Below are 13,960 nucleotides of genomic sequence, written 5' to 3'. Positions count from 1 at the left end.
GTAGCCCAGGTGACAGAGTGAGACTCTGTCTCAAAAAAAGAAAGAAAGAAAGAATGAGCAAATGGCAGGGAGACAGCAGAAGAAATTATCCAGAATAGAGCACCAAGAAAGAAACAAATGGGCTGGGCGCCGTGGCTCACGCCTGTAATCCTAGCACTCTGGGGGGCCGAGGTTGGAGGATTGCTTGAGCTCAGGAGTTCAAGACCAGCCTGAGCAAGAGTGAGACTCTGTCTCTACTAAAAATAGAAAACATTAGCCAGGCATGGTGGCTCATGCCTGTAGTCCCAGCTACTCGGGAGGCTGAGGCAGGAGGATCGCTTAAGCCCAGGAGTTTGAGGTTGCTGTGATCTAGGCTGACACCACGGCACTCTAGCCCAGACAACAGAGTGAGACTCTGTCTCAAAAAATAGAAATAAAAAAATAAAATAAATACTCCAGTTTGTAGTCTGATGACCCTGTTTGACTTGGGCCAGGAGATGTCACCTCTTCAAGCCTCAGTTTCCTCGTCTGGAAAATAAAGGCAATTCTCCTCTTCCTGAGTCAGTTGTTTTTCCAACGAAATGTTTGTCTGTGTGATAACTTGTTTCATACCAGCCTCACCGTGTGTATCCAGCACTTACCACAGAGGAGCCTCTTGTATATGCATGAATGAGTGAATGAGTGAGTGAACGCAGGGATCCTCACAACTGCCCACTGTCGCCTCTTGATTGAGAGCCAGCACAGCAGTGGCAGGAGTCCAGAGTACCGGGTTTGAATCCTGACGGTCTTACTGACTACAGATGCTGTCTGAGTTCTTCCACCTGGCTGTGCCTCGGCGGGGATGAAGAAAGGCACCCACCTCTCGGGGCTATTGTGAGGATTAAAGGCGTTAACATGTGCTAATCAGAATTAATAGCTGCTGGCCAGGCGCGGTGGCTCACGCCTGTAATCCTAGCACTCTGGGAGGCCGAGGCGGGTGGATTGTTTGAGCTCAGGAATTCGAAACCAGCCTGATCAAGAGCGAGACCCCGTCTCTACTAAAAATAGAAAGAAATTAATTGGACAACTAAAAGTATACAGAAAAAATTAGCCAGGCATGGTGGCACAAGCCTGTAGTCCCAGCTACTCGGGAGGCCGAGGCAGGAGGATCGCTCGAGCCCAGGAGTTTGAGGTTGCTGTGAGCTAGGATGACGCCATGGCACTCTAGCCCGGGCAACACAGTGAGACTCTATCTCAAAAAAAAAAAAAAAAAAAGAATTAATAGCTGCTTAGATCAGTGTCTGACACGTAGTAGGTGCTCAACAAATATTAACAATAATTTTGGTCTTTACATTTTCTTTCTCATGGGGCAAGGAGGAATGTCAGCAAATAGAAGGGATTCAGGAACTCAAGGGAGCCTGGGCTTTGGTATTAACGTGTGCATTTGATTAAACCCGTGTGGTGGTCCGGTCGTTCAGCCCATTTTCCAGGGAGGGAAACTGAGGCTCAGAGAGGGAAGGTCGATGTGCCCAGGGTGGCAGTCAGTGAGCGGCTGAACTGGGGAAGAGCCCAGGTCTGTCTGTCTGTCTGTCTGACCCATCGTTGCTGCTCTGGACTGGTCCCACCAGGCTCCTTCATGGAGTCCCCATCCCCAGATGGCCTCAACCCTGTCAACAAGAATCCACACATCTGTACCGTCCACCATACGTCAAGCCTGCGCACACAGCAGGGAAAAGCCTGACACTGCCCTGTGCAGCTCAGGGTCTAGCGAACAAGCTGATACACAAGCAGTGTCACTGCGGAATGCGGACACAGACAGAGGTGGGACAGAGGACCCGGCATGGGAAGGGCAATCTCAGAAAGTGTGGCCCGATGTGGCCCTGGGGCCGAGACTTAAAACGTGCTTAGGAACCAGCCTTACAAATAAACAGGGAGATGTGGACAAAACGGTACCCTTTGGTGGGAACGTGGATTGGTACAGTCATTATAGAAAACAGTATGGAGGTTCCTGAAGAAACTGAAAATAGAGCTACCCTAGGACCCAGCAACCCCGCTTCTGGTATCTACCCAAAGGAGATGAAATCACCGTCTCATAAAGATATCCACACTCTCATGTTCATTGCGGCATCATTCGCAATAGCCAAGATACGGAAACAACCGAGCCGTCCATCAATGGACGAAAGGATAAAGAAACTGGTGTGTGTGTGTGTGCATGTGTATGTGTGTGTACACAGACACACAATGGAATATTATCCAGCCTTTATAAGAGAGGAGATCCTGCCACCTGCCCCACCATGGGTGGGCCTGGAGGGCCTTCTGCTAAGTGAAATAAGACACAGAAGAAAAATACTGCATGATCTCAGTTATATGTGGAGTGTGTTTTTTCAAAGCGGTCAAATACACAGAGAGTGAAACAGTGGTTACCGAGGGAAGAGAGAAGATGGGAAGATGTAGGGCAGAGGATACAGAGGGGTAGATATGTAGGATGAACAAATTTGGAGATCTAATGGACAACATGAGGACTAACTAAAGTTAATAAAATTGTATCGTATTAGGGATTTTTGTTAAATAAGTAGATTTTAGCTGCTCTTGTCACAAAAAAATAACTTCGTGAGATGATAGATATGTTAATCTGCTTCATTATAGTAACGATTTTACTCTCTATACGTATCCCATAACATCCTGTTGGAAATCTCAAATATACATAATAAAATAAAAAAAAAAAGGAGAGAAGAGAGATTCAGGGAATGGAGAGAGCAAGTGCAAAGGCCCTGAGGCACATTTGAGGGTCAGAAAGGACACCGGGATGGCTAGAGATGAGCGAGTAATTGGGGGGTGAGGGGAGTGACAGATGAGATCCGAGATCACAAGGAAGTAGGGAGGGGGACAGACATCCCCCCTAGGGAGCTGCAGGCTACGGTAAAGTTTTGGGATTTATTCTGAGGTCAGAGAAATCAGAGAATCAGAGAAAGTTTTAAGCAAGAGGAGTGACATGATCTGATTGCTATTTTAGAAATCTCGTTCTGCTGCTCTGGGAACAGTCAACATCCAGCCACTTCTCAACACTTCCTCTCTGTGCCTCCCTGGCCGAGCCACCATCACCTCTCCCATTGACCTCATTGGGCTCCAAGCTTCTGCCCTCAACTCCCACTCTCTGTTCCCCCACATGGAAGACAGAGGGTCCCTGTTAGATCTTGTGTCAAATCATTTCCTCCTCTGCTCAAAGCCCTCCCATGGCTCCCACTTACTCAGAGCACAACCCAAATCCCTTCCAGTGGCCCACAGGGTCCTGCATTGTCCCTCACCTCCTCCCATTCTCCCTCTCAATCCGCCAGAGCCACTCTGGCCTCCTCAATGTTCGTTGGACACACCAGTCACATTCTGACCTCAGGGTCTTTGCACTGGCTGTTCCCACTGTCTGGGTTGCTGTTCCCCACATACCTACAAGCCTCCCTCTTGCACGCATCCTTTCAGATTCTTCTCAAATGTTACCTCTTCCAAAAGGCCTCTCCTGACCACTCTAATCTCCCTGTCCCCCTTTATTTTTTCTTGATAGCCTGTAACCCAACCTGACATACTGCACTTCATCTGTCTATCTTATTTGCTATCTGTCTAAAATTCCAGCTCCACAAGGGAAGGGATTTATTATACGTTTTGTTCATCTCTGTATCTTCAGCACCTAGAACAGAGCCAGGCACACATCGGGCATTCAGGAAATACCTGTCGAACAAATGAGCAAGTATTTTTCCATCTCTCTGCCTAGCGCTCTTCAGGAAATCTCCAGAGAATAAAATTAAAAATAATGGCCAATGCTCTCTGTGTATCTATTCTAAATACTCCACCTGTATTGTCAGCTGTCATCCTCAAAACACTCATCAAAACGTCCTCAAGAGGAGGGTCTGGAATGATCTCCCTTTTTGTGAAATAAGGGGAAGAGAGGCCCAGAGAGGTGACCTCACTTGCTCAAAGCCACACAGCTGGAAGTGGCAGAGCAAGGATTTGAACCAAGCCCTCTGGCTGCAGTAGCCACGCCCCCAAGCTCTATACCTGTTATCAGCGTATTCTTCTTTTCTCTCTCCTGTAGCCTGTCTCCTTAGATAGCTATGAATGTGAGCTTGTCCCTCTTCCCTCTCTCTGAAGACCTGGGTTTGAGTCCAGGCTAACTGCACATCAGTGACAAATGTCACCTCTCTGGGCCTCAGTTTTCTGCTCTGTAAACTGGGGCTATTACAAGATACTTGACAAGGTTGTCATGAAAATGTAATGAGATCGCATAGGTGAGCACACAAATGGAGACCACAAGGGCAAGGACCATGACCATGACCATGACTTTGCTGGCCCTGGGGGTCTCTCTGTCCCCTGGTCTTCATCTCCCCAGTCTTGGCCTCTGCACGAATGTATCCCTCTGTCTCTCTGGAAGTCCTCATCGTCTGTTGACAGGTCTCTCCTCCATCTGCCGGGGAGGGGGGTGTTTCTAACCCATGCCCCTCCCCACCCCTCTTTGGACCCCACCATGAGCTGTTTTCTGAGAGGGAAACTCACAAGTAAACAGGGCACCTTGCAGTCTCCTTAGCAGACAGGGGTCCCGCCTTGGGACGGGGGTGGAAGTCATGGTGGAGTAAACACCCGGGCTGATGAGTTTCTCGTTAGTATCGTCCTCGCCTTTCCGATAGCAGCAACCACCGCCCAGAAAGGGGCCTCGTCTGAAGAGGGATGTCCTTCAACTGAATCATCCAATAGAACCCGAAGGGGGAGGAAGGGGCGCCACGGCCCAAATAACAGAGTCCTAGAAGGAAACAATTAGGGGTAAAAATAAACTATAAAGAGAAGAAACAGACTCACGAGGGACGGAATCTGGGATCCTCCAAACAATAAGTGCAATTGTCGAGGGGAGTCGTGGAACCTGGAAACCCGGCCTGTCACTTACATCATTGACGTCCAGCGGGCGCCACAGGTGCAGCCGCTAGGTCGCCAGGCCCAGGCCCTGCTGCACGCAGGGGTGCACACCGCCCACGCTGAGGTCACATCTGTGACTGCGTGGAAAGCACTTACACCACCGTCTCTTCTGCCTCCGAGTACGGCCATCGCGGGCCGATAGGTCTCACCTGTTCACTCCGTGAAAAGCTGTGTGACTCAGATACCCACTTCCTCCCTGGTTTCCCCACCTCAGTTTGTCCCTATACCTTGCAGGTCCTCCCAAGCGCCTCTGTTTTCTGTTGACCACTTAGGCAGGCTCTTGGCTCACAGGGGGTGGGAGATGTCCTGGGTCTGGGTCAGACAGCCCTGGGTTTGAGCTCCAGTCTACCACTTCCTGTCCATGTCACTGGACAAGTCCCTGAACCTCTCTGAGCGTCCCTTTGCTCATCTGTAAAATGGGGCTCTTAGCCAGGCACAGTGGCTTGTGCCTGTAATCCCAGCTACTCCAGAGGCTGAAGTAGCAGGATCGCTTGAGGCCAGTTCTAGACTAGCCTGGGCAGCATAGCGAGACCCCTTCTCTGAAAATTAAAAGTTAGCGGGCCGTGGTGGCACAGGCCTGTAGTCCCAAGACTCGGGAAGCTGAGGCAGGAGGATCGCTTGAGCTCAGGAGTTTGAAGCTGCAGTGAGCTATGATTGCATGCCACTGCACTCCAGCCCGGGTGACAGAGAGACTCCATCACTAAAAAGTAAAATAAATAAAATAAATTGGTGTAGTATTTGCATATAACCTATGCACATCCTCCCATAAACTTTAAGCCATCTCTCGATTACTCCTGATACCTAATACAATGTCAATGCCATGTAAATAGTAGCTACACTGTATTGTTTAGGGAATGATGACAAGAGAAAGAAAAGTCTGTGTATGTCCAGTAGAGACACGACCATCCTAGGCTTAACTACATCTTCAATCCGTGGTTGCTTGAATCTGTGGATGTGGAGCCCGAGGAGACAGAGCACTGACTGTACTTAACTCAAGGAAGCAGGGAGGGACAAATGACACGAGGCACACAAAGGGCCTTGTGAGAACAGCCCAGGCCCTGCCCTCACGGGCTCACAGTCCAAAGAAAGAGACAGACCTGTCCTGAGTCAGTGATGAGTCGGAGTGAGGAAGGATGGGATGGAGTCACCCAGAGAAGTCAGCTGGCCCAGCCTGGGGGTCAGGGAGGGCTTCCTGGAGGACGAGACGTTAGAGCGGGACAGTGAAGGACATCGTAAGCATTCAAGACGTGGATATCACCCACGTGAGAGATGTGTTATCGGTCTGTGGGCATTTAGAGCAAGGAGATTTCAAATTGTCTGGAGAGTCAAGTTACCCCTCTCCATTCACTCGTTCTACTAACGTCCCCTACTCTGTGCCCACCCCTATGCTGGGCAATGCTGGGGACACATCAGTGACCAAGACAGCCCTGGCCCTGACCTCTGGGGGCCAACAGATCACCAGGGAAGGCAGACATCAAACAAGTCATTATCCAAATCACTAATGCACAAGGAAATTACAGAAAGCTGGGAGATCACATCACAAGGAGATCTTTCCAGTGACGTTTACAAATTCCTCCTTTCGTCACCTCACAACCATAAGCCCATCCACAGGGACAATGCGTTCACCCAGTGAGCATTTATCAAGCCCTTTCTGGAAGCAAGACATAGCCTTTCCCATCAGGGAGTGCTCAACAGTCTTCTCCCTGACCAAACAGCGACAACGTGAGACGGGGGGGACAGACCCAGTGCCCCCATTCCATCAACAGCGGCCAGAGGACCTTCCTAAAACACAGCTCTCATTACGTCCCTCCCCTTCAGTGGCTCCCTTTTGCTCTAAAGGTAAAGAGCAACAAGCTGACCTTGGCCTCCATCTTAACCCCATAAGACCCAACATCCACTTTAGACACCATTTTGAAATGCCCATTTGGGACCTTGAGAATAAACTCATAGGTAATCAGCCCACCAACACACGAATTTTATTTTCAAAAATTAACATCATGTCCTAACTCAACGACAAAGGAAAAATAAAAAGACAGCCCTTGATAATAAAATAACATCTATTTTAGTACATAAATGCTCGGGCATGGCCACTCCAAAAACCATCTCATGAGACAGACACTAGCGTCTCTGTGTCGATTCACCATGAATGACACAGGAACAAACGGTGTGTTGTTTGGGGAAAGATACCACAATCAGCATTGTCTGAGGGTTGTGGCTTCTAGAAATGGTGAATTACTACATAAAGCTCCCCCCAAACTCAAGAACTTGCAGGCCACCGTGAACACAGTGATTGCATTCCAGGAAAAGTTAGTGTTATCTTAAAATATTGCAAAAGGCACTGAGTGTTTCCATGTGAAACACAGCTAGGTTCTGGATTCGGATAATTGTAAATGGGTTTTTCTACCTACACGGGTGTCCAGTGGGACATTGGCAAGTTAAGTGGGGCCCAGGACAGGTTTTGGTGGTTGTGTGGACGGCTGAGATATCTGGCATCCCCAACCAGATCTAGTCACACCCCCAGTCACTGTGACAAACTCAAAGCGCCTCCACCAACTCCAAAACACGCCCTAAGGGAGAGCCACCGTCTGATGGTGCCCAGCCCCTGCAAACCATGCTGGCCTCATATTAGGACACCGTCTCTGTTGTGGCCACTCCAGCTCCTTTGTGTTCCCAAACTTCAGGGTCTCCATATCTTGCGTTCCTCTTCCTAGAAGGTTTTTTTTATGGTCCCGGCTTCCAGGCCACAGTCCCCAGCCCAGCCACGCCCAGAACACCTTGTTCACAGGTAATTAGGTCTTCGCCCTCTAGGGTTTTTGCACAAGACTCATTGCTCACGACGCTGGCAGAAAGTATCCTTGATCACTGCTGAATTTCCAGCACCCAACACGGGGCCTCAGTGACTATGCATTGAGTATCAAGGCAACCAGTGTAGACCATTGGTGGCGGAAGAATTCCTGGAGGTGGAGTGGGTTGGAGGGAAGGCTTTTGCTTGGTCCCAAAGGTCAAGACGGAGTTGGGACAATGGATGGGACCAAGGGAGGACATTCTAAGTAAGACTGTCCCATGCCAAGGTCCTATGCTGCTTCTAACTTCCATTCTAAGTTCCCAGAGTGGGTACGAAACCCAGCTCTGCCATCTCTCTGCTGTGTGACCTTGAGTACATTCCTTAACCTCTCTGAGCCTCATACATTCCTCTGTAAAATGGAAATTATAGTACCCACCTCCTTGAGTGGATATGAGGTTCAAAGAAATCATGTTTATAAAATACTGAGCACCATAGTATGAACCCCCCAAAAATTTATCAAATAAGGAGCTCCTAGTTTAGGACGTGATGAAATAGAAAGTTTTGATCCAAAAGAGGTAGAAGGAACACTTGCTTTGGAGTCCCACAGACCCAGTTCTGCTACTTCCGTGCTATGTGACTCTGGGCCTATGCGCTTCCTTCTTTGAGCCTCAGTTACTCATCTATGTAATGGGACCATAACTGTTTCTCTCATGGAGCTGTTGTGAGGATTAAACCGGATCGTGCAGGTACCTGTGCAGCACAGAGTCTGGCTCATAGTACCCTTGCTGTTATTATTATTAGAAATCTCTTGGCGTATATGAAAGGAGCAGCCCCTCCAGCCAAGGGTAGAGGATATTTGCAGACACGGACCTTCATGGAACAGATAGGGAAACTGAGGCCCAGAGAGTGGAAGAGTCTTTCTGGAAGACACAGAGCACGTTGGAGGCAGAGCAGGGACCAGAGACCGAGGGGTGACCTCCTTCCATTTCTATAGGGGGCTAGAATCAGATGGGGGTCAAGGGCAGGGAATGGGCCCTTTAAATTCTAAGCTCCACCTTTGCTTAGAATAGTCTCTAGGGAGAATAAAAGGGGGGGGGCGTGGAGCTCCTTTCTGCTCCAGCAGATGCCTGCTGCTCTTGCCCGCCGGCCCCCAGCCCCAGCCCCAGCCCCTCTCCAGCCTCCTGCCACCCCTGCCCTGGTGCCATGCAGCTGCCACCCTTTGACATGTGGAGAGACTACTTCAACCTGAGCCAGGTGGTCCTGGCGCTGATCCAGAGTCGGAGGCAAAGGCTGGAGGCCCAAGGGGTTGGGGAACCAAGTCTCAGACCCCAGCTGGAGCGAGATCAGGGGCTGAGAGGCCCGGGGGCCGGCGGGGGCCCGGCCACCCTGTGCAACTTCTGCAAGCACAACGGGGAGTCCCGCCACGTCTACTCCTCACACCAGCTGAAGACACCTGAGGGCGTGGTGTTGTGTCCCATCCTGAGGCACTACGTGTGTCCCGTGTGCGGGGCCACCGGTGGCCAGGCCCACACGCTCAAGTACTGCCCGCTCAACGGTGGCCAGCAGTCTCTCTACCGCCGCAGCGGGCGCAACGCGGCCGGACGCAAGGTCAAGCGCTGAGGACCGTGAGGTGCTGGCCACCCACACACCTGCCCCTCCTGGCTCAGTCCCTGCCTCGACCTGAAACCCTCTCCTTGACTCACCCAGCCCTTTGGAATTTCGGGGTCCCAGAGCTCCATCCTTGCTGGATCCTGAGATGGTGAAGGCTGCTGGGAGCCAGGCCCGCCCTGCCCCTTGGACCTCTCAGCCCTTGGAGTCTGGCCTGTGGGTGTTGTGGCTCCTTGGTGCAGTGGGCGCCCTGCCCCTTTCACCGCACAGCCCTGTGGCACCCTCAGGGCCACGGCTCATGGATCTTTAGTACTTCCAGGGTCTGCTGGGGACACTAGCGCTGCCCCTTTGACTTCTCTGTTCCTTGGATCCTTGGGCCTCTGGGACCCCATGGTGCTGTCCCAAGCCAGTCCTCACAATTTGGAGCAAGGCTGGCTCAGACCTGCCTACAGAAGAACTTCAAGATGGGATGCCAGCTTGGGATTCTCCACCCTCTTCGGCCACCTGCGGACCCAGAGCGTCATCACGGACCACACTGGCTCCTTCCTTCCCTGCCCTCAGCACCCGGACCATCAGGAGCTGTTGGAGGGCACCATGACTTTGCAGCCTCGGCTCGGCTCGGATGGAGACCTGGGGCTGAGCTGTGAGCTGACACCCTCCAACACCCGCTGCTGGTTCTTCCCGCGGTTCAGCCCACTGCACTCTGCTCCTGCCCCCAACCCCAAAGCACCCATGGGTCCTTTCCCCCAGCGAGAGGTGCGCATCTCTTCGCCACCTCCCAGCCACCACCATCCCCAAATCATGATAGTTAGCTAAAGGTCTTTTTATTTTCTTCTGCGTTTTTTATCCTCTAACATTTAAGTTGATGAAGCTCCCATAAGAAAGGGTTTTGAGTGCCCCAAGGGGAAGGGCAGTGGCCTAGATTTTATTTAAGGGGCAAAGAAAAGAGAAGCCCCAGTCAGATTTTAAGTTGTTCGGTTTTGGCCTCAGGGCTGGGGGCCCCGTGTTGAGCTCTGGTTAATAAAGAGCGTTTCTAGTTGTCTTTGCAATCGCTGTATCTGTTTTTGCCTTCTCACCCACGTGGCTTTGACCTAGGCAGCTCCGCAGGGAGGGAGCCGGGAGGTGCGTTTGCCCTAACTCACAGGAAGAGGGAGGTGGGGCGGAAGGGGCCTTGGTTCCTCTCCCAACCTGCCCCCAAACATCCTCCGGCCTGTGGGCTGGTTCCCAAGCGCTTCCCCAGCCTCCGCCTTGACCCCAGATTCCCTTTTCTTATCCTGTTGGGAATTGGGATGTGTTCTCCTTCTGCCCTACTGGGCCACGGGTCTTCCCAGACTGATTTTTTGGTAGTTCTTAAACTGTGGGCTCCCGGACCCCACTGGGAAAGTATTGAAAATGGGGTCTGCACCCCAGAGAAACACATACACGCACTAAATGTTGCACATAATATCCGGGTTTCTTTTATTCCATTATTACACAAATATTTATCGAATACCTACCTTGTTGTGCAAGGCACTATTTTAGGCATTGGGGGTACCGTGGTCCCTGCCCTCATGGAGCTGACATTCTAGTGCTGGGGGGACTGACAATCGATCCATCAATATGGGTTGCGAAGTATGAGCCCGATGGAGACGCTGTTTTACGCAGCGTGGTCAGGTGGCGGTGACACTGGAGCAGAGTCCAGATGGAATGGGAAAACCCGGAGGATCTGGAGGAAGGGCATCGCCGGCGGAGGCGAGAGCAAGTTCAAAGGCCCTGGCAGGTTCGCAGAATAAGCAGGAGTCCAGTTGAGTAAGAGAGAAGATCAGAGAGGCAGATGGGATGGGCAGACAGTTGAGGATGTTGCAGACCCTGGTGAGAACTTGACCTTGATGATGTGTTCTCAGACTCCGAAATCCACCCATGGACCCCCCTCACACACACGTTACTTATAGAGAGAACCAAAGACCCAAGGCAAAGACCTCTGCTCCTAAGTTCCTTTTCCCAAAATGCAGCTCTGCCCGCTACAGAGACTCCCAAGTTAAACCATCCAGTAGAAAGAAAAAGCCCAGAGCTGTGGTGTGCCACGGGGCAGGCTGAGCCCAGCACAAGGGGACCAAGCCCAAGAGTAGGTGGGGGCTAGAATCGCGTGTGTGCCGCCCTGTCTGCCTGGAGGGAGGGTCGCCCCTTTATAATCCCAGCAAGGGGGTGCCCCGGGTAGGAAGCACGTGGCCTCTCTCTCTGTACCCGGGATGGCGGGGAGTGCATTGACGGGACGGAGCTCTCACGAGATGTCAGCAGTACATGGAGAGCAACAGGGCAGTGTCCTCAGCGCCCAGGAGGATGACAGCGGGGCTGGAGGCAGCTTTAGGCCTGAAAAAGCAAGACCGGGAAGATGTTGAGGTCAGTCTGGGATGTGAAGGATCTCTAGGGCCTGGGGACATTCAAGGTGGAGCGACCAGGAGGCTGCTGGCCACCTGGGTCTGGGCCCAGAGGAGAGGTCTGGAGAAGACAAACGGTGGTTGTCAAGTACTATTACTTGTTTCTTAATGTCACAGACGTAGAGCTCTGTACGCCTCTGCCTGGGGTCCCCACCCCCAGGCTTCTCACGACCTCCAGAGCACATGGAGACTCAAGGTCCCCTCAGCTCGGACTCCCATGCAGCCAGCAGCATTCTGGATGCCGCCTGCCCCCAGACGCCCCTGGGAATGGAGACGTCTCAGTGACATCCAGGTCTCTGTGCCTGGTCCCAGGTGTGGTAGGGGGTCAGCTAGGATAAGATGAGCACAAGGTGCTCAATGGGTGTCATGGGTTGAATTGTTTTCCCCCAAAAAAGAGATGTTTGGGGGAAAAACTGCTGTTTGCAAGATTACTGATAACTTCCATATGGCTAGCCCCAGTGATCAGTTCTTGGTCTTCATTGAACTTGGCCTCTAAGCAGCATTTGGCACCATTGGTCTTTCCCTCCCCCTTGGTGACACCTTTCAGTTGGCCTCCAGGCCAGCACACAGCCCCGGTTCTCCTCCCACTTCACTGACTGCTCTTGGTCAGTTTCCTTTGCTGATTCGGGCCCCAGGCCTCTGTACTGGAGTGCCCCAGCCTGGAGCTGCAGACTTCTTTTCTTTTCGTTTATTTTCTTTCTTTTTTTTTTTTTTTGAGAGACAGAGTCTCACTCTATCACCCAGACTAGAGTGCAGTGGCACAATCATAGCTCACTGCAACCTTGAACTCCTAGGCTCAAGTGATCCTCCCACCTCAGCCTCCCAAATAGCTGGGAGTAGACTACACCACACGTCATCACGCCCCGCTAAATTTTTAATTTTTTATAGAGACAGGGTCTCGCTATGTTGTTCAGGCTGGTCTTGAACTCCTGGCCTCAAGTGATCCTCCCACCTCGGCCTCCCAAAATGCTTGGATTACAGGCATGAGCCACTGCACCCAGCCTCGTGAACCTCTTTTCTATCTACATCTGCTCCCCTTTGTAACTTCTCCTAGTCGTAAATGTCTCTTATGCACTGACAACTCCCAAATTTGTATCTCAAGACTGGACCTCTGTCCTGAAGTCCAGGCTCAAATATCCAACTGCCTACCAACATGTGCACTTGGTTAAGCGATGGGCATCTCAGGTTTGGGCAAACTTGAACTCAGGATCCTCCTGCGGCCTCGATTCAGGCAGCTCCATTCCCGTCACTCACGTCAAACACATTGGAGTCATCCTCGACTCCTCCCTTTTTCTCACATCCCATTTCCAATTCCATTTCAACTCACCTCTCACCTGAACCACTGTAGTCTCCTCCTCACTGGGCACCCAGCTTCCACCCTCACTCCCTGAAGTCAGCTCCCCATTTAAACCAAAGTCAGATCACATCCCTCCTCTGCTCAGGGATCTCCCATGGCTCCCGTGGCTCTCACCTCTCACAGAGTACAGGTCAAAATCTTGACAGTGACCCACAAAGCCCTGCACCATCTGGCTCCTACTCTCCCCGGCCCCTTCCACTCCAGCCCCACTGGCCTCCTGGCTGTTCCTGGAAGACAGCAGGCACAGTCCCATCTCTGGCTGCACGTGCTCAGGGAGGCCTCCTCTGCCGACCTCCTTATTTTAACATTAGGTGTGCGCACACACACACACACACACACACACACACACATACACACAAACACTTCCATTCTCAACCCCCTTTCCTACTTCCATTTCCTTTATGATATTTATCAATTGCTCACATACCCATCTTATTTGTTTCTTGTCTGTTTTTCACAACTAAAAAGTGAGCTCTGTGAGCGTAGGGATTTTATGTTCGTTGCACCAGGAACTGTGTAAGCGTTCATAAATATCTGTTGAATAGATGAATGAAGCACCGTTTGTTGAATAACCTTGAAGACTCCGGCAGGATGCTAAACAACCAATTTTTCAGCCAGACTTAACTCCATAATCCTCCTATCCAGCTCACCCAACCGGTGTTCTTCGCATTTGCTTAAAGTCGTGCCAGCGCCAGGATCACCCTCCCTACCCGCTAAGAAACTCTCCCTTCTGATCTCCCTCCCCGCGCCACGAAGTGAAAGTGTGGACTGAGGGGGGCCCCACCCAGGCTTGACTGGAAGGCTGATGGGTTGCTATGGTTACTGCATCCGCCTAGGGCGGAATAGCCCCAGGGCGCCCCGCCTCTCCGGGTAAGAGGT

General features: G+C 51.5%; 1 protein-coding gene across 1 annotated transcript; it reads left to right on the top strand.

The window, feature by feature from the left end:
* The first annotated feature begins 8,902 nt into the window (after positions 1–8,902).
* Positions 8,903–9,319, top strand: NANOS2 (nanos homolog 2 (Drosophila)). The gene has a single exon (XM_012653369.1). It carries the CDS (start codon positions 8,903–8,905, stop codon positions 9,317–9,319), a length of 417 nt encoding a protein of 138 aa, XP_012508823.1.
* Positions 9,320–13,960: the final 4,641 nt, after the last annotated feature.

This window comes from Propithecus coquereli, unplaced genomic scaffold, assembly GCF_000956105.1.
Source record: "Propithecus coquereli isolate 6110/MARCELLA unplaced genomic scaffold, Pcoq_1.0 Scaffold42, whole genome shotgun sequence".
NCBI lineage: Eukaryota > Metazoa > Chordata > Mammalia > Primates > Indriidae > Propithecus > Propithecus coquereli.
The sequence above is the reverse complement of the archived record's forward strand: the minus strand, read 5'-3'. Positions and strand labels throughout refer to the sequence as shown.

Bases quoted from the DNA above. Each gene is read 5' to 3' on its own strand.
- NANOS2 (XM_012653369.1), top strand. From the start codon at position 8,903: ATGCAGCTGCCACCCTTTGACATGTGGAGAGACTACTTCAACCTGAGC.